Raw genomic sequence first — 25,150 nt, forward strand, 5'->3', positions numbered from 1 at the left:
CACGCGGGGAGAACCCATCCTTGGGTAAGTATCGGCGGTGGATTTTGCAGTGAAATTTTTTGGGGGAGAGGGCGGGGGGGTTGCCCTGCACTGCAACAAGAGATGGATACACGAGCTGAGCTGGAAACTGTCCGAACTCCCAAGGAGCACCCAGGTACGTACTGTACGGACGGCCAGTACAGTGAAAGTCCTAGGATCCTGCCACCATAGAGTTTGGCAGACATCAAGTTGACCGGGACATTATCTCAATGTGACCTTCCATTGATCGTTTGCTTGAAGGCACAGTGAGGGACTCGCATGCATGTATCCACCATGTGTGCGCATTTTCAGCATCTATGTATGAGATTTGTAAGTACTGTACACACTTCCAACTTCCGGGAATGTTAGGTACTTTGCATCGTACAGAATGTGCATATCATGCAATAACTTAGTAGTGGCTGAATGGATAGTCCATCCACCAACTCGACTAGTCATGTCTGTCTACGCATAAGTAGATACTGAGTAGAGAAAGATCGAGGACTTCAGCCTCAGTTCCGACAATACGAGACGTCAGTTCAGGCACCACCGGATCTTCATTCGCTTATACTGGCTGTCGGACCCGTTCCAACGTCCTCTCCACCACTCACCAGAGAAAGTCATGCTAGCCCTAGATTCTAGGTGCTTGACTGGACGCCTGACGGGAGCTTCTCGGCCTGGCTGAACTTTGCTAATGCCTAGCTGTGGGCCTAGGATGTCGAATCGAGTTGAGTGGGATCGAATTGCAGCAGCAGCAGCAGCAGGCATACCTAGCGGATTCCATCGGATGTCCTTCCCAAGGGAACGAAATGTCAACAAGTATCATTTCACAAACGCGGGAAGAGTAGCTCTTTGACCCATGGTTCTGGGAACCTGGATGGAAGCCTGACGGGGCGCCATCAATACCACGACGGGACGTGCTGACAGTTTCCATCACATTCCGCGGGTTGCTGCTGCTGCTGTACCTACGGAAGGAGAGACCAAATACCGTAGTTTTTCCTAGGCTAAAAAGTTGGGCGGATGATGGATCAGACTCATCATATTATTATTATCGAATCGACACGCGATCATCCTGGTCGGACCCATCGTAGATTCATGCAATGACCAGGAAGCCGGGGTTCACTCAAAATGTGATTGTATGAATAATAGGGACGAAGGTACAGTAGCTGAAACCGAGAATCGGGGATCTGGATTGTGTGCAATAACTGCAATGAATGTTGCTCTCGTTCCTTATTACTAAAAAATGGTAACTTAGTTAGTATTATTGTCACTTCCTTACCTTATTGCCTCCCTCCGCCTCTTCCACCTTCTTTCTTTCTGCGCTTCCGGCCTCGGACCCGAATCAAAGCCTCGAGTGTCTCACTGTTCTGTCTTAAGGTGACTTCGGCATTTAACTGGAACTAGCAGCCAACAGGACTTCAATTGATGGAGATGTAAAAGTTACAAGGTAAACCAAGAGGAAAAAAAAAAAGAAACAAAGGAGAAAAAGGCACGCGGAACTCTCCTTTTGGGTGACACCAAAGAAGACTGCATCATGTCAGGAACAGGAAGGACGCACACCGCTTGGGGTACAATACCTGCAGAAGCTCGTGCAGCTCAGGCACGTTCCAGTTCCGATTCTTATTTTCTTTTCTGTTCTTCCCCCCGTAAGTATTCTCATACAGTACTCGGTATATGACTCGGCAGCTCCTACAGAAATCGGGACTGATTGCGTAGCATACCAAATCTATGGAGCGTGTACGTCCGATTGTATATCAAATTCACATTGTTAATTATCAATTGACAATTTAAGCAATCAAACAGTGCTAACATCGATAAGTTAGCTCTCTTCTTATGGTAGAGTATGAATAGAGATTAATTACAGAAGCAGAGAAAATGTATTTCATATACAATACACAATACACTAAGTGTTATTCCTGTATGTATTGTGTTTTGACTCTCATCTCATCGCCCAACCTCAACTGTCATTATCACCACCATCAGCATCAGCATCCATCTATCTATCAGTCGGGCCAAATCTGCCACACCACTGTCTCAGATCTTTCAAACTTCAGCCTTCCCGAGTCAACATCCCCCCCCCCCCCTTTCCTGATCTTCTTAGTTTTTCTACCTTTTATGAACTCGATCCATCTCCCTAGCGTGTTGCACCATCTCATGTTTTGACTCCCAGTTTTGTTGGCTCCATGGTTCGACCTCCTGACGATCTCTGAGGCTAGACCGGACCGGCACCAGGGCTTGCCATTTTTAGCCGTCTCCTCCTCCACCTTGCGCGATAGGGAACAACTCTACTCGGGGTACGGAGTAGTTACTTAACTTATTCGTTCGTTACTAGTTTTATTCAAGAATAATAGACAGCCACGGTGAATTGATGTAAGAATAGCTTCATCGTTGCCCGGCCCTGCCCTGCCCTACTCTCGTTCGGGTTCCGGGCTGCACCAGCCACTGACTTGAAATCCAAAAGAAAGGGTGATCGATCGGCTTCCGAGTCCATATACCAACCACTCACCAATAATTTGTATAAGCACTAACTCAGATACTCCTCAGGTGCTCTGTAGACCAGCTATGATAGAACTAACTTATGATTGGATTCTTTCAGGCCAACCCTCCATCACCTGAAATGAATGCATAGAAATATCTCTCTGCTTGTGTATATCACCCACAGTAGGCCTTTGTAGACGACAACTTCGCTTAATTAATATAGTCGCGACAACCAAGTTAATACAAACGAGAAAAGACCCTACCAGTAGGTAGGGTAGAAGAGTTGATGTTACAAAATGCAAATGCCCTAATACTACAATTGATTTGTTTCTTGTATTTCCTCGCCCCCTCACCTTGTTCCCAACTCAATCCAACACGATCACAGACCTCACTCATCATCCTGCATCATGGTATCCTCTGCGTCGTTCTCACTGAACAGCCCGTCATCCCCGTCGTCTCCATGATCTTCATCGCCCCCAACAGCAGCCCCTCCGTCCTCGGCCCCAGTACCTGTACCTTCTTCTTCAGGCTCAGCCCCAGATCCTGCGCCCCTTCCAGCCACGAAAGCGCCAACCTCTGCATTCGCATCCTCGTCCTCCTCATCGTCGTCATCATCATCAGCCACGCGCCGCGTGACCTTGGCTCGGCGCCGCTGTACCACTTCTTCCTCTTCCTCTTCATCATCCGCCCCCGTGTCGCGCATCGCTTGATCCTCGTCCGCCGGAGCCACTGCCTCGTCGTCATCGTCATCCGAGTCTACGACCATCTCGCTACTCTTGAATTTGCTCTGTACCTTGCCTCCAGCCCGACGCTCGAGGCGCCGACGCTTCTTCGGTGCCGTCTCACCCTCGCTCTCACTGCCGCTGCTTCTCGCCTGACGGGGTGAATCGCCACCATCGTTGATGAAGTCGTCCTCGGTGCCCTTCTTCTTACGCTTCGACGTTGTCCGCTTCTTGCGCTTCACCTTGGCGCCCGTTTCCGACTCGGTAGTCAGCTCCGCTTCTTCGCGAGCACGTTCTTCCTCGGCGCGCTGCTCTGCCAATCGTTGAGCCTCCTCAACCATGCGCTGGCGCTCCTCGGCAACTCGCTGTTTGCGCTCTCGCTCGGCCTCCTGCGCCTTGCGCACCTCCTCCTCTCGGCGCCGGATCTCCGCTTCGCGCGCCTCGCGCGCCTGCTGGAGCTTGGCCGCATTCTTCTCCTCGTAATCCTTCTGGCTCTGAAGGGCACGCTCAAGCTGCTTGATGATCGTGCGACCCATGTTGGCGCGTTGCTCCAAGGCACTCGCCGGATAGGGGGGGTTCTTGGCTTGCGCAATCCGCCCAAATGTTTCCACGGCCTTGTGAAGCCCATCCGCTGCATCCTGCACGTCCTGCACCGTCTTCTGCGTCTCCGGAAGACCGTACGTCAAGGAGGCGATCTGGTTCTGTACGAAGGCGATGTTGAATTCAAGGTGAACCTGGCCTGGCGCAACGGCATGCGCGCGTTGGGCGTAGTCAAGCGCTGTCTTCATGGCCTGTAAGTTCATCTCCTGTTTGCCCTTCAGTAACCAGACACGGCCCAAGCAGGCCAGGATCTGCGCGTCACGAGCCCGGTCGCGGGACAGCGCAGCCTCGTAATGCTCGATCGATCGCGTGAACTGGCGGAGCTCTGCGTAAACGTGGCCGAGGTTTAGGTAGACACTAGCATCGCGCAGGGTATCCCGGACCTTGGAGAAGATGTGAACCGCCGACGCGTGGTCCTTCTTGTCGTCTACAAGCGCAATCGCGATACCCTGCGCTGCGTAGGCGTTCCGCGGATCCAGCTGCAGGGCCTTATCGAAGAACTCCACCGCACGCTCGTACATCTTCCGCCGCTTTTCCTTGTCTTGGTCCGTATCCCGTCGCATGTCACGCGCTGCCGACAGATGAATGTTGCCCATTCCCGTGAGCGAGTACCGGTCATGCTTATCGTAATACTGCAAGGTGTGTTTGTAGTGGCGCTGCTCGTGGTCTTCCGCCAGATTGGCCGCGCGTTTCTTTGACTTGCTCAGATACCAGCCGAACAGGGCCCGTACCTCGAGGTTCGTCGCGTCGGCCTCGTACAGTTTGGCCATCTTCTTGGGTCCCTCTTCCGTTGGGCTCTGGCGCAGAGCGATGTATGTCAATCGCGCGTTGGCTTCTGTGTAGTCGGCGTGACGCTCCAGTAAGCCCCCATATACCTTCTTGGCATCGTCTGGCATGTCGGCCGCCTCATAAGTGCGACCCAGATTGTAGCTGATGGTGGTCACCAGGGCGTCAATGTCGAGCTCACTCTCCTTCTCCTGGGACTTGACGCAGGCGTCCAGCGCTGATTGAAACATAGTCCGAGCCAACTCGATCTTCTCAGCTTGATACAAAAAGCAGCCCATGTTGTTGAGTAATTGCGGAGGTAGCTGTTTGCGAAGCGCAACCTTGATCTGCTCCGCGTCCTCTACTCCTTCAGGGCGTTCCTCTTCAGGGATCTCCGCGAGTTGCATTTCCTCCAGCTGAGTGAGGCATTGCATGCTCTTTTCGGGGGCGGTCTGTTCATACAGGCGGGACAGATACAACAAGACTGACTCATCGGGCAGGATCTTCTTGTTCTCGTCCTTCCAGAGCGCACGGACGGACTCCAGAAGCCCGATAGCTTTCTTCACTTCGGCAGACTTGTCGTCTTTGCTATTGGCTGCGAACACTTCCTCCGCGTAGAGGGCACCGAGCAAAATCATACTCTCAGGGTTCTTGGTCTGTTGAATGATCTTCTCCAGCCGGAACTTGGCTCCGTCGAGATCTTTGCTGCTGGAAACCTGCATTTGTATACTACCTAGTTTGGCAGGAAGATAGCCGTTCTCGCCACCGCGGGCCTGATCCGCTCGATTGTAATACTCCGCTGCGTGACCGAGGTCGCCTTCATAGTGTGCTTTCCGACCGAGCAAATACCAACCATCACTGGCAATCGGCATCACGTCCGTCTGTTGAATGGCTTTGCGGGCCAGACTCTCAACGGTGCTATATGCTTTGCGTAGAAGGAAGTAGCTGCCAAACAGAGCGCATGTCATCGGATACTCTTTGTCCAATTTGAATGCTTTCTGCGTGTACTGTGTCATGGCGACTTTGTACAAGGAACCAAAGGCAGGGTCTGTGGTGGAGTGTCGAGAGCTGTCGTATAAATAGTAGACTGCAAGGAGAATGTTGGCCACTTTTGAATCGGGGTTCTATAATGATGTATACGAGTTAGGACTGATATTCTTCTCGCCCACCATGTGATGGAGTCCACTCACCAATGCAAGCGCCCGCTCCCAGGCAGCTTTCGCCTGCTCCTTGAATCCCAATTGCCACAGACAACAGCCGATACCAATGCGGGGATCAGGATCCCGTAGCCCAGGCATCTTCATCAATACTTTCTGATACCCTTCCAATGCTTCTGCATAGCGACCCAACATATACTGCGCACGTGCATGGCCAAGAATCGCCATTGCATTGCGACCACCAAAAGCTTTGGACGACTCATCAAAGCACTTAAGTGCCTGGCGTAACGACTCGGCCCGCTCAGAGGTATCAATACCGCCAGTGCGCGTGGGTCGCAGAGGCTGCATCGACGCGCGCAAGAGGGACAGAACACCGCGCGCCAGAAACAGTGGGGGGAAAGCTGGATTAAGTCGCGAGGCCTCATTCAGTGTAGAGGTCGCTTGTTGTAGGTAGTAGTCCTTGGTCTTAGAATCTGTGTATATTTCGGAGTCGTTCAAGACACGAGGCGCTTGCCGACACTTTAGCATCAACAGCCAGCAGACCCAACTCAAAAGCCCAAGTTTCTCCTTGATCGCCCCGTGACCGACGGAGGCCAACCCTTTGTTGAGAATGTCGATCGCATGATCAAGTTGGTTTTGTTTGGCGTACGCGAGCGCGATAGTCACCCAAAAGTTTTTGGCGGCTTTCTCATTCTCCAAAAGGGTGCACAGCTCGGTAGGATCGTCGGGAAGAACTTCAAGGCTGACCTCAACTTCACTGTCAAGTGTCGACGCGGGAATATCGATCGCAGAAGGAATGTCGGAAAAGCGAAGATTGGCTTGCGATTTCGTAGCCGGTAGGGAGTCGCCGTTGGTACCATTGGCGTGGCCATTATGGAAAGACGCCATAGCTTTGAGATAAGCAATGCCCGGGTAGGCAGGCTGTGGTGGAGAAAGCTCAAAGAAGGCGAAAGGTGCTTGACTTAAGAGAGACACAGCTCAGCTCATGTCATGTTCGGAGTCGACTCGGTAGCTTGAACGGGCAGCGCGGAGGAGGTTCTTCTGGCTGATCAAACAAGCAAGAAGAGCACTTTCGAGGAGCGATTTCGAGTCGCAATAGCAATGGAGACGCTGGACACGTGAGTAGTTGGTCGCTCGCGTATCGGAGGTTTGGTCAAGTCGAGGGTTAATACCTGATCAGGGTTGGATGGAATAGAGTTGGAGACAGACGGGAACTGAGGCTGGAAAGGGAGCACCGCCACACGGCCGGGGATGTGGCTAGGGTCGGCCTGGCGTCTCGACTCATGAGATGTCACACCAGTCACTAGTTGGTCTCTAAACTTACTCTCAGTTTGGTCATATTAAAATATTAATGCATCAACGTCTGTTAAGCATGGACTGATAACTAGCACTACATGATGCCGGGTCTAGTACACTAATAATGCTCATCATGTCGTCAAGTAAGTATAAGAGTAGGAAAGAAGTCATGGCTCTGAGAGCATCGCTTCATATCATGATAATGTTCAAAACTTCCGACCGAGTTGATTACTCCTCTCACTGCAATGCTCCATTTGACGGCCTCAAAACAGACCGAATAGCCTAGGTAACCTGCACAGTAAGGCAGTGCCCACCAGTACCATATATATTCTGCCTAATTCAGTCCAGTGCCCCAGTCGAACCTGGGTCTCAGCATATCCGGTGGCTGCCGCAGATGTCTGCTCTGGGGTATCAGTGCCAACAACAATAGAGCCTCCCAATTCGGTAGGGAATCGGCCGGTTTCAAAGCATTCATCCAAAAGCTGGTCCTTCTCGGCCCAGCGAGCTCGGATCCAGGCATCAAACTCGCTTTGATCGTCAAGTGGAATGTCCGCTACCGCAAAGCGTCTCCAATACATATTAACAGAGGTCGGTGGTCGACCTTGCAAATACGTTGACCGAAGCGTGAAGTACTTGTCGGGTAAGCTACCTTTTCTGCACGAATGAACAGAGTTGATTAGAGCTTGTGAAGGAAGTATGGAATAGCCAGGTCACTTACGGAGGTCCTTCGTAGGCTACAGTGCAGTCATAAACCCACTCAACGGTGCCCCGCAGTTGCTGCAGGCAGAAGAAGAGGCCAGTCGACCGGGGAATAATTTGATGTTTCAGAGTTGGAAGCCCTTGTTTCGCCGCGTATTCTGCGCTCCGTCGTTTGGTATTTATCGACAGATTCGTTCCCTCGGGAAAGATCAGCAGCCACATGGGATCATACTGTGGCGAACTCGACTGAGATCCCGAGTGCTGCGTCTTCAACTTCTCCAAGCGATGTTGAAGCCGTGGCTTGTCCGAGAGCCACTTCCGAGCCATAAAGATGAAGCCATAGAAAGTCATACCCTGGCCGATGATGGGGATGTATTTGAGGGATTCTTTCAAAATAATAAAGATGCGGCCGTGCATCTGGTTCGTATATGCGACCCACCACAGATAAATCCAGTCCGTATAAACCTGGTGATTAGCGATCATCACAAGTCGCTCTGGGAAATCTGTTCGCAACCGTCCATCCTCCGCCAGGTGAATCTGGTTCCGCACACTCTTGTCTCCGCTAACGCGCACGACGGTTGGACAACCCCACTGTGTAAGAGCCGTGATCACTAGTCCAAACGATTGCTTGGTGTACGCCATGTACGCGTAGTAGTAATCCTTGCTGATCAGATAGAGTGGGGAGCCAATGACTTGTGTTGCTAAGATGGCGACGCAACAGCAGTTGAACCATGTTGCGAGCAAGAGGGAGCGAAAGATTTGCATGGCAAGGCCATGCTTTAGACGTGGCTCAGCATCAGCATAAGCATGAGACTTATTGTTCACAGAAGAAGCTGTCGCATTCACATGCTTCCGCTGACGAAGATCGTGTTCCATGATGGCATAAGCTGAGGATGGACAACCAGGGATCTTGCCTGGACAGTAGGAGTTTTATGGTCGGGACAACCTGAGGTTTATAGTTCCAGGTCAGCATTCCCTCCACATGGTCACGCGGGCTGAGCTGTACAACAAATAGCTATGGTGAGTGAAGAAAAGCGGTGTCGACCCAAACTCACTAAGAGAAACAGGCCCGCTCGGGGCTAGAAATAAGTCCAAGGACGAAACCCAGGATGCCTTCAGGTTTCAAAGTCTCTCAATGATGGCATGGCAGAATCCAACCAGAAAGTATAAAGTACAGACCAGAATAGCCTGGGTCAAACCATGCTCAAACCAGCAAAAGAAAGGCGGTGGTTCCTCGTTTCTGAGGTTGAAATGTTATGGGAAACCGCCAATCCAAGGTATTTATACGGGAGCCTCAGCAGTTCCGTGAATCACCGGAAGGGGAAAGCTGAGGGATGACATAACCCGAACTGTATTCACTGTGTATCTTGCACGTAGTTAAGTTAACTAAGTCACTCTACCGTATCCGTATCTGAACTATTGACACATTGTCAATACGTCAGACTCTCCGACCGCGGGCGGTCTACCGAACGCCGAGTCTGGGGACACTGCAACTCAATACTTTCTTTTTTCCTTCCCCCCTCCCAACCTGAATCTATGACTCCTTTTCTCATTGTCTCCTGCACCCATTCGTGTGTTTGGTATCCCTTCCAATCCGAATATTCCAGGGAAGATATAGCCGACCTACAACGGAGAATGTATCATCTATGAAATCCTAGTCCTTTGGCAATTGTCTAGTACATGGTTTCTGCAGATGCTGCCTCGGAGCAATGAATCTATTTATCTAGAGTGATTATGCCTTTCTCTTCCATCTCACTATGATGCTAATTGAAGCACCGCTTCCCAGGATGCTCTTGGTATTTTCAAGGCATACTTCCCTCTAATATGCATTCCACGATTTTCCGAGTCCCGTCCCTCCGGACCAGATTCCCTGGCCAGCTCTCCTGGATGCGAAGCTTCTGCTTATCTTCGCAGCGACACGAGATCAAAGAGCTTGACACACTACCACAGCGAGTAATACCAGGATATCAAGGTGTGCGTCAATATAGTACGGTGTGCGTGCATGATCACTGACTCGGGATACTCAATTAGAATCGCAAGTAGGCGATCTCCTATCCCTGCAATGGCCGACGCCGCCACGCAACATCCTTGTTGTGAAAAAAGATTGTGTCCCGGCAGTAACAGAATCCCTTGTTGAATTTGCCAAGTACGATATCCGTCCTTCGGTTTTTTGTCGTGCAATTGAGAGGGAAGCTGATCCACACTAACCTCCGCGAGCATTCTAGTCATGCGACATCTACGTATCCTTCAATATCGATCATCCTTGAACCCAAAGTTGCCGAAGAGGTTCATGCATCGCTGCACGCCCCGGCTTACACGACGTCTCTGGATCGCCTTCGACCGGCACTACACAGTAAAGTAGATCTCACCGTTACCCTGGGAGGAGATGGAACTATCTTACATGCTTCATCGCTTTTCGCGACGTGCTACAATGTACCCCCAATGTTATCCTTCAGCATGGGCACGCTTGGGTTTCTCAGTGAATGGAAGTTTCCCGAGTATAAGCGCGCGTTTCGGGAGGTATACATGTCTGGGGCGGGGGCAGGAGATCGTGCAACCGTGCTAGGCGACGTGCGGCCGACGACGCATGATGAGCCACTAGACCTAGATGTGGGCCCAACGGGCTGGTCATCGGTACGGGGTAAGTCGATGGGTCTGACGCGCGGAGCTCGGATTCTGATGCGCAACCGACTGAAGGTGGGGCTTTTCACAGCGGATGGACAGCCAGTTCGACAAGAAGCATCAGCGAATTCTGTGCCAGGCATCTGGGATCGTCGGGGACTGTATGTCATGAACGAAGTCCTGTTGCATCGTGGTAAGGAGCCGCATCTGGCAGTGGTAGATATCTACGTTGGTGGACGCTTCTTGACGGAAGCTGTAGCCGACGGGATCATCATCTCGACGCCAACCGGAAGCACAGCGTACAGCTTGAGTAGTGGTGGTAGTATCGTGCACCCTCTTGTCCCTGCTGTACTCCTGACTCCGATCTGCGCCCGAAGCTTGAGCTTTCGGCCATTGGTGCTGCCGTCGAGTACACCGATCACGCTCCGTCTGAGCGAGAAGAACCGCGGCCGCGAGTTAGAGGTGAGCATTGATGGGGTGAACATGGGTCAAGGGATGACGGCGGGGATGGAAGCGCGGGTGTGGAATGAGGAGATGCGGCACGGCAAGAATGAATGGCAGGGGGGAGTGCCATGTGTAATGCGGAGGATCACCGGTGGGGAGGCGCATGATGGCTGGGTGGGTGGTCTCAACGGATTGCTGAAGTTCAATCATCCATTCGGTGAGGATCGCTAATGACTTTGCTCGATCATTCTGATCCGATGAACACAATCTGAAGAGATATATGGACATAATACAACCATATATTCCGGGAATTGCATTGTCGACGCGAAGTCTTATCACACTTAGTCAAAGAGCGTGGGCCGAGAACCGTAACTGGTTAATTGTAGGTACAAATTCATATAAATGAGCATTTCCTTGGGTTTGACCCAGGGGGGGAAGCCGTGGGAAGCAGGGCGAGGTTTCTGTGGACCGACACATCACATTGCAGGAGACTAAGAAAGGAACAGGTTGATTCTCCTTCATCCCTATTCTTGTTTATTATGTACTGTACATACAACCTCTAGATAAGTGATGACTGACTGAACTGGAAGATAAATTGTTATTGAATCGATCATCTTTTTTCTTGTTCTGGACCTAATCTTCGAGCCAGATACTATGTACTGTATACGAGTAAAAGATCAGGCAGGGTCTGGTTATTGATGCGATCTCTCTTAAATGTTATAAGTCGTTTGCAGTCACCTATTCCTACTTTCCATGTCTATATACATATATACCCATACACACACTAACATCCAAATGCGAAGACTCCATCCACTTTGCCACTTGTGTCGCGTGTGGAATAATATCTAGATCCCTAGCTCCCGAGACGGGTTCGGTGTTTTATTTGTTGTTATTCTGGTACTGGGCACATAAGTTAGTTACTATATCTGAGCACATCGGTTCGAATTAGGTTTGAGGTGAAACCAACAATCAAGGTTATTGAGTCAACATTGTCCTGCATGCAAGCAAGCCTTGCCTCTGGATAAGAACCTATCTTCTCTTGTACAGTATATATGTACATGTACACACAATAGAGGTACAGTACAATTGCTGACAAGCAGGGAGACTGCATCGACAAAGCAAAGCTAGCCGAAAACAGAAGCAAAGAGTGAGAGCCTGAGGAGTCTAGATCATACTAGAGTAGGTCAATATAACGATACTTGCTGTCTAATGATAGACTGAAACAGTGGTTGAGAGGAGGAGGAGGAAGAGGAAGGAGAAGAAGAAGAAGAAGAAGAAGAGGAGGAAGAAGAACAAGAAGAAGCTCTCTCTCTCTCTCCACAATAATAAGTAGTAACAAGTAAGAAGTCAATAGTGAAACGACGACTAATCAATTCTTTCTCCTCTTCTCCCTTGGTGAAATCAATTCATTATTATTCTACGTACAGTAAGTACACTCTACCTACTGTACAGACAGTAAGTACTGTACGTACTTGTTGCTCTCTCTCCGCTTGTCTCCCCTTTCCTCCCCTCTGTCGCACCCTCTCTCCTTGTTCTTCGTTCTTCTCTACCCTCCTTCCCTTTCCCTTCCCCTCCTCCTCCCACTCCTCCTCCTCTTCTTCTCTTCTTTATACCTGGTCACTTCTTAACCTTAGCCTGTGTCATTTGACGTGTCTTTCTTTTCTTCTCTCTTCCTTCGCTTTTCCCTCTCCATCCCTCCATCCATTGCCATACAGCCGTGTCTTGCCTGCATCTTGTCCATCGCCGGTGCTCACCCCGCTTGGACTTCGGGGCAGCGACCTCGAGACGTGCCCTTCACGCTCGGTGAGGTTTTCTCAAGGACTTCTTTAAGAGAACAGGTAATCCAGCATAACTCCCCTCCTTTAAAGAGTGTTGGCCATCTCCTTCCATTTTTCCTTTGATTCCCCGTATGTATCGGTCTTCGTCTTCACCAATCTCCTTGCCCCCCTTTTCACATCTTTCAACTACTTCTCCGACATACCTACCCCACGATGTGCTAGCCGTACCCGCGGGTAGTTATTGATGCTATGCGCATGCGTTTTCACCTTCTTTCCTCGTCTCCTCCGCCACCTCTCATTGCCCCTGCATTTGCGATTGTGGAATCAGTTGGTGTTATGCGAGCTTCCTGACAAACTCTGCAGGGAATCGCATCGCAGCCCCCATTTGGCTTGGTCGGACTACTTCTTACCCCCTGCGCTGTTCGCGTGAAGCCCACACCATACACCCCTGACGCCTTCGCCCCCTCCCTCCTCCCCCCTCCTCCCTTCGCCAAACTCGGAGGCTTTCCTCTGGAAAGTAAGCAAGTCTTCGTTTCCTCACCAGCTGCTACCATTCTGGCTCCCAGCCCCGTCTCATCCCAACACCATCAGCGCATACTGTCCTTTGAGGGCAATGCTGACTCGGCCGCAGAATGTACTCCCCCGACCAATTCATGAACCCGGGGCCTGCCCCCCGCCCTCCCGCTGATCGGCCAAACCTCAATTTGCCAACAAACCCGACCGTAGCCACCTCGTTCAGTCAAATGAGTCTCAATTCTCCCAGCACTCCCGGGCCCGCCAATCTATCTTTGTTCCCCAACACAAGCACACCCACACTCACACGCACCAAGACCGAACAGTCCGGTCAAGGAGGTGTCGCTGTAATCAAAGAAGGCTACGTTCGGTGCAAGGAGGACAAGTTTCTGGCAACTTGGAACCAGCGGTATCTTATCCTACGTGAATTTCGTCTTGACTTTCTGAAGAATGAGACAGGCAAGGTTGTGCTGTCGATCCCGCTGGCCGCCGTCACCGGCGTCTCACGCTCCGAAGATACACGCATGGCGTTTGAGATTCTGCGGCTCGCCAATCTCAAAGATGCTAACTCCAAAGCGGCCTTGATAACTCGCGATGTGCCTACCAAGAGCATCACTTGTGAAGTCAAGAGCGACGACGAGATTTACGACTGGATTGACAAGATTTATGAGCGCTGTCCAGGAATGGGCGGTGTGAGCAATCCGACCAACTTCAGCCATCGTGTTCATGTCGGCTTCGATCCCCGCACCGGCGCGTTTGTGGGTTTACCTCCGGAGTGGGAGAAGCTCTTGACTGCGTCGGCCATTACCAAGGAAGACTATAAGAATAACCCCCAGGCCGTCATCGAGGTCCTTGAGTTCTACTCCGACATCAAGATGCGCGAGCAAAATCCGCAATATTACGCCGGGTTGGCTTCGCCCCCGACCCAGCAGGCCAAACCACACAGCAATAACTCCGTGGGCAATTCCATCGCGCCGCCTCGTCCACCACCCCCTGCTCCCGCGCAACGGCTGGATACCAGTCAATCGTACTCCACCAGCCGCTCAGCAGCTTCGTCTCCCGCTCAGTCCGATCGCACAGCGGAACAGCAGCAGCAATTGGAGCGAATGAACGAGCTAGCAGACCAGGAACGGCGGCGCGTAGAGGAAGAGGCTCGCAGGGCGCGTCAGCGGGAAGAGGAGCAAAGTAGATACGAGCAGGATGCGTATAATGCCTCACTGCCTAAAACTCGCGTACCCTTAGCGAAGCAGGAACTGGGAGGGTATGGATCGCCTGATGATCGCTACAAGCCCAGTCGCCCTGCTCCGCAGGCTCCGGGCTCGACTCGTCCCGATCCCTCGCGTCAATTGACTGCCCAGCGTCCAGCACCTTCCCCGCCCACGGCTGGACAGCGACCTGGAGATTATGCTAATGGCCGCACAGAGCAGGCCTCGCCTAGCTCAAGATATCCCGCTCAGACCCAAGCTGCACGAACTCCGAACAGTGGTCCCAAAACACAGCAGGCCCAGGGCCCACCTCCCAGCAAGCTCCCGGCGCCAGTGCAGCCAGTGAAACCATTGAACATTGCGAACAAGCAGGCGACAGGCAAAGCAAATGTGCCAGATGGAGTCCGTCAAGCCGAAGCGGCTTTGACTAAGAAGGCAGAGCCCCGGCAGAGGGAGGTTCGTATGTCGGCTATGAGCGAAAATGAGGTTATGGATCGGTTGCGGTCCGTCGTTTCGAAGGATAATCCGAACGAGTCCTACAGTAAGCAGCGCAAGATTGGACAAGGTGCCTCTGGCTCTGTGTATGTGGCTCGGGTCAAGGAGCATGCCACATCTCCTGTTGCCCGTGAGCTGTACCGTCAGTATGGACCGCGAACTCAAGTGGCCATCAAGCAAATGGATCTGCGCAGTCAGCCGCGCAAGGAGCTGATCGTCAACGAGATTATCGTCATGAAGGACAGCCAGCATTCCAACATTGTAAACTTTCTCGACTCGTTCTTGCAAGAGCAAAGCAACGAGTTGTGGGTCGTCATGGAATTTATGGAAGGAGGTGCTTTGACCGACGTGATCGATAATAACCAGGTGATCCAAGAAGACCAGATTGCTACCATCTGTCTAGAGGTACTTTGCAATGATCCTTCTCGCATGTAACAGACACTAACTCGAGCTTTCACTAGACCTGCAAAGGCTTGGCTCATCTGCACAGCCAGAACATCATTCACCGTGACATCAAGAGTGATAACGTGCTCTTGGACCGAGCTGGCCATGTTAAGATCAGTGAGTAGCGATCATCTTGGAGCACTGTTTGAATTGCTTTCCCATAACTGATCGCATTGTTTTCTTTTTATCACAGCCGATTTTGGGTTCTGTGCTAAACTCACAGAGTCGAAAAGCAAACGGGCTACTATGGTTGGTACGCCGTACTGGATGGCACCCGAGGTTGTGAAACAGAAAGAGTACGGACCCAAGGTCGACTGTTGGTCGTTGGGAATCATGGCCATCGAGATGATCGAGTCCGAGCCTCCGTACCTGAATGAGGAGCCCCTCAAAGCGTTGTATCTTATCGCCACCAACGGCACCCCTCGTCTGAAGAAGCCCGAAAAGCTCAGCAAAGAGCTCAAATCCTTCCTCAGTGTCTGCCTCTGCGTTGACGTCCGTAGCCGTGCTACGGCGGATGAGTTGTTGGCACACGAGTTCCTTAAGATGGGATGCAGTCTGGCTAGCCTTGCAGAGCTGCTGCGCTGGAAGAAAAACAGCGGGCAGTAAGCGAAAAAGGGAGAGTTCCCAGCGCGGGTCGTTACATACCACAGTGCTCACTCGGTACCCTTTGATGATTTAAACCAGATCTTGATTCCCCCCACACATATGGGTCACATTTATGCACCGCCGGTTGATTTTGCTAATTCCTTTAACGACCCGCCTTTGCACCCAAATTCTTATCGTGATATCCACACTTTGCTACGCACGGACTTGGCATGGATGCTTCGGCGTTTTTGATATTGATTTCTCTTCGGCCCTTTCAAGGCCCTCCCTCGCCATTTTTCTTATACATTTTACATTTGTGCATAATTCTTATTTTGCTGCCCGCCCACTTCTCGCTGCGTGACGCTGTGGGAATGGCCTCTGCTGAATTGTCCCTGCTCAAGGGAGTGCAGCGACTTCGAAACAGTAAGATATGTGAGTGGCTGGATGATGTTAACTGCTTTGTCAGTTGAGAAGCTATTTTGCTGAACATGCGCGGACGTTCCGATAATAGAGGAGTACACAGTCGATGGAAAAGACGGAAGGGTGCATGATAGACAGTCCAAGTGATGCCGCCGTTTCCTTGCGTTGATTTTCATTGCCCACCTATTCATGCCAGTCAACGGATCCCTGATATGATAGCTTGATCACTGTTTGCTGGCACGCAGAGGGAGCCCAGTCGACCTCATGAGGAACGAAGACCGACGCAATAGAGCCCTTATGTGGTTGTTTTTCCATGCGATTCCCAAAGTAAGGGACGGACATAGAACCAAAATAGAAAATATCCTCTCTTTGTTCCTTTCTTGTGATATTTAAATGACGTCATGTTTAATGCTTCACATAGCATATACTGGCGACCTTCCCGCAGTAAGGTAGGTAGGCATACAAGTAAACACAACGAGAAGGCTGAGCCCGGCCATTTCAGGACAGCCATCACAAGAGGATGGGTATGGATCAGAAGAGCATGTTCAGGCGAGCCGCTCTGGTACTGTATATTTTCAAGACTGCGGCAACAACCAAGCGAGTATATACAAACATATCACTCGACCCAGCCAAACCTTTAATCATCGTTCAGTCATATTTCTAAATCTAGGCCTAGCAACGCAGGCAGGCAGCATCAATTTCATTATATCTTTATTTCCCAGCTAAGCCTCGAATTTGATGAACCCGATATCATAAGAATAGTGTATAAAATGCGGGGAGGGCAGAAAGAGCCGCAAGAAGGAGGAGGGCAAACAATCAAGACAGGTCTGAAGCAGGGTTGGTAGGACACAGATCCCCGAAGAACACACCGGTCGGAACGGAGTCGTCATCCGACGCGGACTCGGACTCCAGATCCGACTCGGACAACGGACCGTAGCATGCCTCTGTCAGCCCCCGAGTCCACCGAGCGCGGTCGGCCTTTTGGACATCTCGCCAACGGCGGTAGGACGAGACAGAATCTGCTGGGGTGGAGTCCACAAGTAGCAGATTCGTAGCTGGATCGCAGGAGATGAACGAGGGTTTGCCCGGTGCGAGGACAGGGATGGGGGAGGGGGTCGATGATGCGCATATGGGGCTGTTGCTGGGGGCCCCGGTCACCACAAGTGATTCCGGGAACAAGGTTGAGAGGTCAGCGGGGGGGAGAGGGGAGGGCGGATGTGGGGAAGGAGGAGGGTAATATGGTCGAGCTACAGCGTCCCGGATATGCGGGGGGAGCCATTCGGTAGCACCGAGGTAGGGAGGCATTGCTCCCCGAATCTCGGTGAACGCCTGCAGGACGAAGCAGACAACGAGGATAGAGAGAAGGGCGGCAAACCCGCTGGAGAAATTGGTCCAGATCTCAGATTCTTCAGGCATAGACAAGACGTAGCGAGGATTGCGGCTAGCGGGGGGGCAGGGGGAAAGTGGGAGAGTATGGACGACGACCGTATTGCCCATGCTGACCGAGGCCAATCGAACGTATTGCGGAGGAGTCGCGGCCGACACAGGGTGCAAGGGTGAATGGAAGGGAGCAAAGCAAATCTTAGTCATGGAAAACGGGTGCACGTCGGGGAAAGTAGTATAGTGACGGAGAGGGCCGTAGCCGCCCCGGCTGCTGAGCGGATTGAATTCGAGGGTCAGAAGCTCGATGGACTGGTCGCTTCCGGAGACTGCGATGATGGCCTGCTGCTGCTGCTGCTGGTTAACGGGGTCGTCGCTCCCAGAGCCTAGAAGGCAGATATCCAAACCAAGACCGATTTTGATGGTCTTGCGAAGCTTTTTACGCCGGATGATGCTTGCTTTCTCGGTGGTTTTTCGCTGCTGTTGTTGCAGTTTCTTCTCCCCTGGATTGGGAACCAGCGCACTTCGGAGATCAAGGATCATCAGCTCACAGCCCTTACGGTCGGGAGAGTTCTGCAGAAGGAGTAGACTGGTTGGCGAAAGGAAGCGCAACGCCCGGAACTTCGGCCTAGTCCGCGGCCCCTTCTCCGGGACCGGTGTCGTATAAATACATTGCACGTCCGGCGCGGCATTTGAGCGAGTCTCCGCAGCAACTTGGCCTACGAAAACATCGACACCATTGCTGTAGGCAAAGCGGAAGGTGCCCGTCTCGTCGTCTAATTCAATGATATCGATGTCCTCGGCCTCCTCACCGCTGCCTAGCCGAATTCGACCGATAACCTCCGATTGCCCGGGGGTAGTGGTCGCGCTAAAGAAGACAATCTCGCCAGTCGCCGCCAGACCGGTTGCGATGGCAGCTACGCGAGGGGATTGAGCACCGGACTTCCACGGGGAGAGGCGCAGAAGGCGTTGGTAGGTGTCGGATGTTTTTGAGCCTTTGGCTGTGCGGAAGAGCGAGGCGCGCGACAAGGGCGTAGTCTTCCCAAGAGTCGGCGCGGCAGACGAGCCGTCTTCTGACGACTCAACGACCTGATCGGCTCCAGAAAGGGCTCTGCGTGGAGGGTAATCGATGCGGAAGGACCGTAGATGTTGGTTGTTATCTCGCTTCTGTTCTTCGACGGAACTGTTGATGCCGGCCAAGGCAATGACCGAGTCCTCCGTAGGCAGCGCGGCTGCCAGCGAGGTCACCGAATCTTCATCGCGCGACAAGTCGATATCAACGACCGGAGAGAGCGTATGGCGTTTAGAGGAATCGAGAAGGACCTGTTTACAGTACAGGATGATCGTTAGTAGGTAGATTCATAGGACTGGACCGAGGCGGCGACGAGGCAGACTTGCGATTTTGTTTCCCACCCCACTGCGACCCTCCCCTCCTCCACCGGCAACGAGCAAAAATCCAGGATTGCGCGGGTCGAAATCAGCGGCGAAGAGAGGACAAGAAAGAGTCAGCTTAGCAGACGGGATTGAGGGTGCCATGCTTGGCGAGCACAAAGATCAAACAGCCCACAAAAAGGGGGGAACAAAGAAGAAAGCAATCCGGTAGATAAAACTGAATGAAGGATCAGAGGGGGACGAAAAGACGACAAGTGAAGAAGGGAGGTGATCTGAGTGAGAGAGACCGAGGGAGAGTAACAAAGTCAATGAAGAAGAAGAAGATGCAAGGTTAATCAAGGGCATGGATGGGGAGACTGCCAACTGGCCATGACATTGATGATCCCGGCCGCGGCAGGCTTGTGCTTGGCGTCTAAAACCATGTACTACGCTCTATCTCAAATGGAGAGGAAGATGCAACATTCATTATTATTGAATGAAAAATTCTTTATTATAGAAACGAGACATGGGATGTCAAAGGCCCCCAATCAATAGCCATCAAATCGTCTAAATCCGCTTGGCTTGGGCTGTCTAATCAACCTCCTGGCCTGTGAACTCAGGCAGACGCTTGCGGACGTCCTCCCAAGTCTCCTCGCCATCGACGAGAGCCTTGAGGGCCTGCAAGATCTCCGCTTCACTGGCACGAACTTGCTTCGTCGAGTCGCGGTCACGAAGAGTGAACGTCTGGTCCTTGACCGACTGGAAATCGACAGTGATACCGAAGGGGGTGCCCAACTCATCATTGCGCGCGTAGCGCTTACCAATGCTAGCGGATGAATCATCCACCCGGTTGGAGATACCCATCCGGCGGAGGGACATCATCAGCCGTTGGCTAAGGGGCGCGAAGGAGGCGTGCGTCGACAGAGGGACAATCAACACCTTGGTCGGAGCAATCGCGGGGGGGAAGGACAGAACCTGTATGGCGAATTTAGTCAGTTCGGTGTGTCTAGCATATGCAGTGGGTTGAGAAAAAAAGGAAGATAGACTTACACCACGAGCTTCATCACCCTCACGAGACCAGTAGACGTGCTCCATCATGCTGTACAAAATACGGCCAATACCGAAGGACGGCTCAATGACGTTAGGAGTGTACTCGCGCACGTTCTCCACCCGAGTGCGCTTCTCAATCTTGATCAGCTCGCTGTCCAGCTCGACCGAGCCGGCACCGACACCTTCGACGGGCACCTCAATCTTGCCGTTCTGTGTCAAATCCAGAGAGAGCTTCTCCCGCATATCCTGAGAGAGGGCCTCAATAGCGGCCTCAACAGTCTTACCATCCTTCTTGAAACGGGGGCCGAATTTCTTCTTGTCCAGATCAATCTGCCACTCCTCAATCTTCAAGGGCTCAGCGCGAGGCTCGCGCACAACCAGAGGCGCACCAGTCTTGTTCTTGTGCACCGTCAAATCGTAAGCGCTGCGGTCGGCGCAGCCGACACACTCGATCCAGCCGTAGCTGGTTTGCAGTTCAGCGTCCCAGCAGTCAGCAGCATAGTGGGCCATTTCGTTGGCCATGTGCTGGCGGAAACGAAGCTTGCTGGGGTCCACACCGAGCTTGAGCAGGAAAAGCTGGATACGAGCCAAGAAATAACCCAGGGTTTCGTTGTCCACCAGTCCGGACTCCACGGCCTTGCCAATGGTCATCTTCTCGGTTTGAGTGCGTCCGGACAGCTGCACGTCACGGTTGAGCAGGGACAACTCAACGTCCTTGACTTCGGCGAAGCGGGAGTGCTTCTTGCCGCCCTCGGGGTCAACAAAATGTTCGATTTCGGCCATGAGGAATTCACGCACGCGCAGCAGACCGGCGCGGGGAGAAATCTCGTTACGGAAAGACTTGCCGATCGAGGCAGAGGCGAACGGCATGGATTGCTGGTTGAAGTCCAACAGCTTGTGGAAGTTGAGGAACTGACCCTGGGCGGTTTCGGGGCGCAGGAAACCAGGCATGTTGCTGCTAGGACCAATGGAGGTCTGGAACATCAGGTTGAAGGCCACTGGAGGAAGGAGGTTGCCATCGGTGGTCGGGTTGCGGATATCGTACTTGGCGATGATCTTCTCGAGAGCAGGGCCGTCGAAGTTGTCAATTTGAGCCAGGACTTCTTCGTACTCCTTGACGACAGCATCATCCAGCTTGACAGCCTTGGTCTGCTTGGACTTGCGCTTCTTCTTAGCTTCCTTCTCTTCGTCCACCTCAACCTTCTGGCCACGAGCCTCCTTGTCGCCCTTCAGGCGGCTCTCGAGCACTTCCTCGACCAGGTGGTCAGCGCGGAAGATCTCACCGGTCTTGGGATCCTTGCACATCCAATCGGCAAACTTCTCGACGTGACCACTGGTTTTGAGAATATCATGCGGGGTCAGCATTGTGCAGTCGACCTCGAGCATATCCTCCTCCAGCACGAAGTGCTTGCGCCACAGGTCGACAATGTTGTTCAGGACGGCACAGCCGGGTGGGCCATAGTCGTAGAGACCGGAGACACCGCCATAAATCTCGAAGGATGGGGTGTAGAAGAGGCGGCGGCGCAGCATAGAGTCCAAAACACTCCGGTCAACGACCTGACCGGTCCTGGTGTTGATCGTAGCCATTTTCTTCTTTTTCTTCGGGTTTTGACCAGATTGCGCAATACGACTCTTAAAAAGGAGGGGGATGGGGGAGGTAGAAGAAAGTCTGGAGGAGGAGGAGGAGGAGGGGGAGGAGGAGAGGGAGGAGAAGGGAGACGAGAGGAAAGTCGCGGGGATTGAAGCAAGAAAAAGAGGGGCAGCGGAATAAAGTGAAGAAAGTGTAAGTGGGCAGCGGCGGCGGGGAAGAAAAGACGACGGCGGCGGCGGCGGCGGTGGGCGTGGCCGAACCAGGACAGGAGAAGAGATGAAACGAGGGAGAGCAGAAAGACGAGAACAATGCTGCGAGTGAGTCATCCGCCACACGTCTCTACAAACTACCAATCAATCACCACGTCAGATCAGCAGATGAGGTTCGCTGTATGAAATGATGATGATGAAGAAGGACAATTGCGCAGTTGGATTAGTTCTCTTTTAACTTAAACTGGCGTAGTTGAAACTGATCGGGAATGATTGCTGGCTTCCAAAGAAAGAACGGACATAAAAACTTCCACATTGCCTGATTGGGTATGGTTGTTGTTCCCGCCTCACAATGGCAGCAAATCTGTTTCTCACCGCCGGAAGATGTTGTTCCAGTCCCGATGTCATTCCGCCCGTCTCATTTCTTTTTTTCCCCCCCATAGTCTTTTTTGCCTAGCTTTACACAAGCACAAATCAATTGGGAGAATTACCTTGACAGATTCGATAGGATGGGGTCTAGAAAGGGCCTCTCTCGGCCGCCGCCTGATGCGAGCATGGAAATCAAACCGCGCAACAAACTTCGCCGCCAGATGCTCCATATAAAGAGAAAGCGCGCCAAGGATTCCGCTCGCCGCACCGAACGATATGCCTTCAAGAAGGAAGAGGCCAAGAACCCCCGCTTGAAGGAGGAACGGTTGAAGCGCAATATCCCACTTACCATTGATCGGAAACGAGTATGGGATGAGGGCGGCAGTGACGTCGAAGATGGCTTGGGGTTGAGTGTTGATGTGGAGCGCATCAAGAGACGCAAGCAGGAAGAAGAGGATGAACTGAACCGACCTTTGAAAGATACCGAAAAGTCGGGCGATGAAGACTCACAGGACGATGATGGTTCAGAGGAGCATTCAAACGAGGACGACGATGTGGACAGTATGCTTGCCAGCAGTGACGACGAGGAAGATGGAGATGATGATGGAGAGGACGATGATGAACACAAGGAGGGCGACTCTCGTGGACGGCGCAAATCCACTCTTCCCTCCGCTACCGAGCGAGCGACCAGCCCGTCGCGATCGACCAAGAGCACTAACCTCAGTCTTGTCCCCGATGCGCTGGCCGCCAAATTCCCCTCGTTGTTCAACCTTGAAAACCCCTCACCCAAGATCCTCATCACCACCTCGCTCAACTCAACACTTCATCACGAGGCCGAGCTACTCACGGACCTCTTCCCCAACTCGCACTATGTTCGCCGCACTCGCCATCGGTTCGCTCATCAGTTCTCCATCCGCGAGATCTCTAAATTCGCCTCGAATCGGAACTACACTGCGCTGGTAATTCTACGTGAAGACCAGAAGAAACCAACTGGTCTGGATATCGTCCACCTGCCAACTGGCCCAATGTTTCATTTCTCCATGTCCAATTGGGTTGAAGGCAAGCGCATTCCTGGGCACGGAAATGCCACCGATCATTTCCCCGAGCTCATCCTGAACAACTTCCGTACTCCCCTGGGTCTGTTGACGGCCCATCTATTCCGTACCCTGTTCCCCGCGCAGCCGGAAGTTCAAGGCCGGCAAGTCGTCACCGTCCTGAACAGTCGCGACTATCTCTTCTTTCGTCGCCACCGCTACGTCTTCCGCGAGAAGCGAGAGACTGAAAAGGCAGTTGTAGGTGCGGATGGCAAGGAGATGAAGGGTGCTGAGGGCATTCGAGCTGGTATGCAGGAACTGGGGCCCCGCTTTACCCTGAAGCTGCGCCGGATTGATAAGGGTATACAACGGGCTAGTGGCCAGGAGTGGGAATGGAAGGGCGGCATGGAAAAGACCCGCACCAAATTCCAGCTATGATGCAATTTCTCCCATTGTTTATCTTGAAGATATCCAGCCATGTTTGTTTGCATAGGGGTTTGGATGGGCGTTTTGTTGGTTGTTTTTCCCGAAGCCCAGTTCTCTATAGGGGGATTTCTTTCCTTGCTCATATTACATCAGGATATCATCCTACGACTATCTTATTCCGTATCATTCATTCTGGGGTACCTATGGACATGACATCAAAACTCGTTGTAGGAAGAAAGGGCCCAAGTGATGCTGGTAAGTTTCGAGGAGCGCGCAGGCTAGTAAGTTGAAGTCGAAAGCAAGAGCATGACAATAAGAGAGAAGTAAGCCACCAGGGGCTGGGTGGGTGGAGGAAAGCCCTGGTTGTAGTGTAGATCTAGGGCCAGTCGGAGGGGTTTTTTTGTAGTAAAAAAAAAGAAAGAAAAAAGGGAAAAGAGCAACAATGCCTTCTCCGAGACTACTTTGAACAACAATACTTCCTACAACAGCCACAACACCTACAACACCTACACCAACAATCACCTTCCACATTGTACTGTGCAGTACTACTTTACCAAACACACACCCCTGTGTGCCACCATCACCTCCACCTCCACCACCTCCTCCTCATACAGCCAAATGTCCATATCTCCCACCTCAACTGCAGCCGCGGCCGCTGCAGGGCCGATCATCAAAGTCCCCCACCGCTTCCTATTCATCGCCTCTATAGGGAATCGATTCCCCCAGCATTATCGCCAAACCCGCCACAGCGCCGGCCACATCCTTCTGGATGCACTTGTCCCGCTCCTGCGGGCGCGGATCCCCCATACGGGCCGCGGGGGCGCGCGGCCCTACTTCTACGAAACCTTCGAGTCCCCCGCGATGATGAACGTCTCCGGCGGGAAAGTCGTGCCGGCTCTTAACACCTGGATGAAGAAGTTCCCCAGCGCCGGGATCAACCACCAGCAGCTCGCCGAGCGCGGACAGCTGACGATCCCGTATGAGTTCCTGCCCACCACCACCACCACCACCACCACCACCACCACCGGCACCGGGCGAGGGCAGCAGCCCGAGTGGGAGCGCCGGGGCACCGATCTGCGCAATGTACGCGACTTCAAACCGACCTTGGTGATCCTCCATGATGAGCTGGAGGCGCCGCTGGGGAAAGTCAAGGTCCGCCGCGGGGGTCCGAATGAGGCCAGTCTGCGGGGCCACAACGGCCTCCAGAACATCTTCGACGTCCTGCGCTCGAAGAAACACTACCCGGTCAAGTCGGCGACAAGCCCGCGAGTGATGCGCGTGGGAGTGGGCATCGGTCGCCCCAAGCAGAGAACGTCCGAGGCCGTCTCGAAATATGTCCTCGGCAAGATGTCTCAGACGGAGTTGGATGTCATTGCCGCCGCAGCGGGTCGCGTCATGGATCTTCTGGCCGACGAGTTCTATCGGTCGGACGATGAGCTCAAGTGAATGATCATAAACGGAAGGATGGAAACCATACATTGA

General features: G+C 52.5%; 7 protein-coding genes across 7 annotated transcripts; 4 read left to right on the forward strand and 3 right to left on the reverse strand.

Annotated features, from left to right (window-relative positions):
• Positions 1 to 2,881: 2,881 nt before the first annotated feature.
• Positions 2,882 to 8,608, reverse strand: BO72DRAFT_500975 (putative RNA polymerase II transcription elongation factor (Ctr9); the record flags this gene model as incomplete). Its single annotated transcript, XM_040948935.1, has 4 exons — positions 2,882 to 5,704; positions 5,771 to 6,658; positions 7,396 to 7,687; positions 7,752 to 8,608. The coding sequence occupies 4 exons, from the start codon at positions 8,606 to 8,608 to the stop codon at positions 2,882 to 2,884; spliced, it is 4,860 nt and encodes a 1,619-aa protein (XP_040796495.1).
• Positions 8,609 to 9,143: 535 nt separating this feature from the next.
• On the forward strand, positions 9,144 to 11,308 carry BO72DRAFT_480983 (NADH kinase POS5). Its single transcript, XM_040947663.1, has 4 exons — positions 9,144 to 9,460; positions 9,519 to 9,704; positions 9,764 to 9,878; positions 9,958 to 11,308. Exons 2-4 carry the CDS (start codon positions 9,557 to 9,559, stop codon positions 11,027 to 11,029), a joined length of 1,335 nt encoding a protein of 444 aa, XP_040796496.1. The 5' UTR covers positions 9,144 to 9,460; positions 9,519 to 9,556; the 3' UTR covers positions 11,030 to 11,308.
• Positions 11,309 to 13,208: 1,900 nt separating this feature from the next.
• Positions 13,209 to 15,839, forward strand: BO72DRAFT_389482 (serine/threonine protein kinase CLA4; the record flags this gene model as incomplete). Its single annotated transcript, XM_040941771.1, has 3 exons — positions 13,209 to 15,194; positions 15,251 to 15,350; positions 15,427 to 15,839. 3 exons carry the CDS (start codon positions 13,209 to 13,211, stop codon positions 15,837 to 15,839), a joined length of 2,499 nt encoding a protein of 832 aa, XP_040796497.1.
• Positions 15,840 to 16,862: 1,023 nt separating this feature from the next.
• Positions 16,863 to 19,340, reverse strand: BO72DRAFT_489767 (uncharacterized protein). The gene is made up of 2 exons (XM_040948109.1): positions 19,017 to 19,340; positions 16,863 to 18,941 (listed from the first exon to the last, which is right to left on the reverse strand). Exons 1-2 carry the CDS (start codon positions 19,152 to 19,154, stop codon positions 17,055 to 17,057), a joined length of 2,025 nt encoding a protein of 674 aa, XP_040796498.1. The 5' UTR covers positions 19,155 to 19,340; the 3' UTR covers positions 16,863 to 17,054.
• Positions 19,341 to 19,580: 240 nt separating this feature from the next.
• On the reverse strand, positions 19,581 to 21,626 carry BO72DRAFT_389481 (glycine--tRNA ligase; the record flags this gene model as incomplete). The annotated part of the gene is made up of 2 exons (XM_040941770.1): positions 19,581 to 19,964; positions 20,040 to 21,626. 2 exons carry the CDS (start codon positions 21,624 to 21,626, stop codon positions 19,581 to 19,583), a joined length of 1,971 nt encoding a protein of 656 aa, XP_040796499.1.
• A 477-nt stretch (positions 21,627 to 22,103) lies between these two features.
• On the forward strand, positions 22,104 to 23,858 carry BO72DRAFT_452677 (rRNA-binding ribosome biosynthesis protein RPF1). Its single transcript, XM_040945779.1, has one exon. The coding sequence runs from the start codon at positions 22,349 to 22,351 to the stop codon at positions 23,678 to 23,680; it is 1,332 nt and encodes a 443-aa protein (XP_040796500.1). The 5' UTR covers positions 22,104 to 22,348; the 3' UTR covers positions 23,681 to 23,858.
• Positions 23,859 to 24,200: 342 nt separating this feature from the next.
• On the forward strand, positions 24,201 to 25,114 carry BO72DRAFT_439714 (aminoacyl-tRNA hydrolase; the record flags this gene model as incomplete). The annotated part of the gene is made up of 1 exon (XM_040943423.1): positions 24,201 to 25,114. Exon 1 carries the CDS (start codon positions 24,287 to 24,289, stop codon positions 25,112 to 25,114), a length of 828 nt encoding a protein of 275 aa, XP_040796501.1. The 5' UTR covers positions 24,201 to 24,286.
• Between the last annotated feature and the right edge of the window lie 36 nt (positions 25,115 to 25,150).

This window comes from Aspergillus fijiensis (assembly GCF_003184825.1).
Source record: "Aspergillus fijiensis CBS 313.89 unplaced genomic scaffold BO72scaffold_75, whole genome shotgun sequence".
Lineage (NCBI taxonomy): Eukaryota > Fungi > Ascomycota > Eurotiomycetes > Eurotiales > Aspergillaceae > Aspergillus > Aspergillus fijiensis.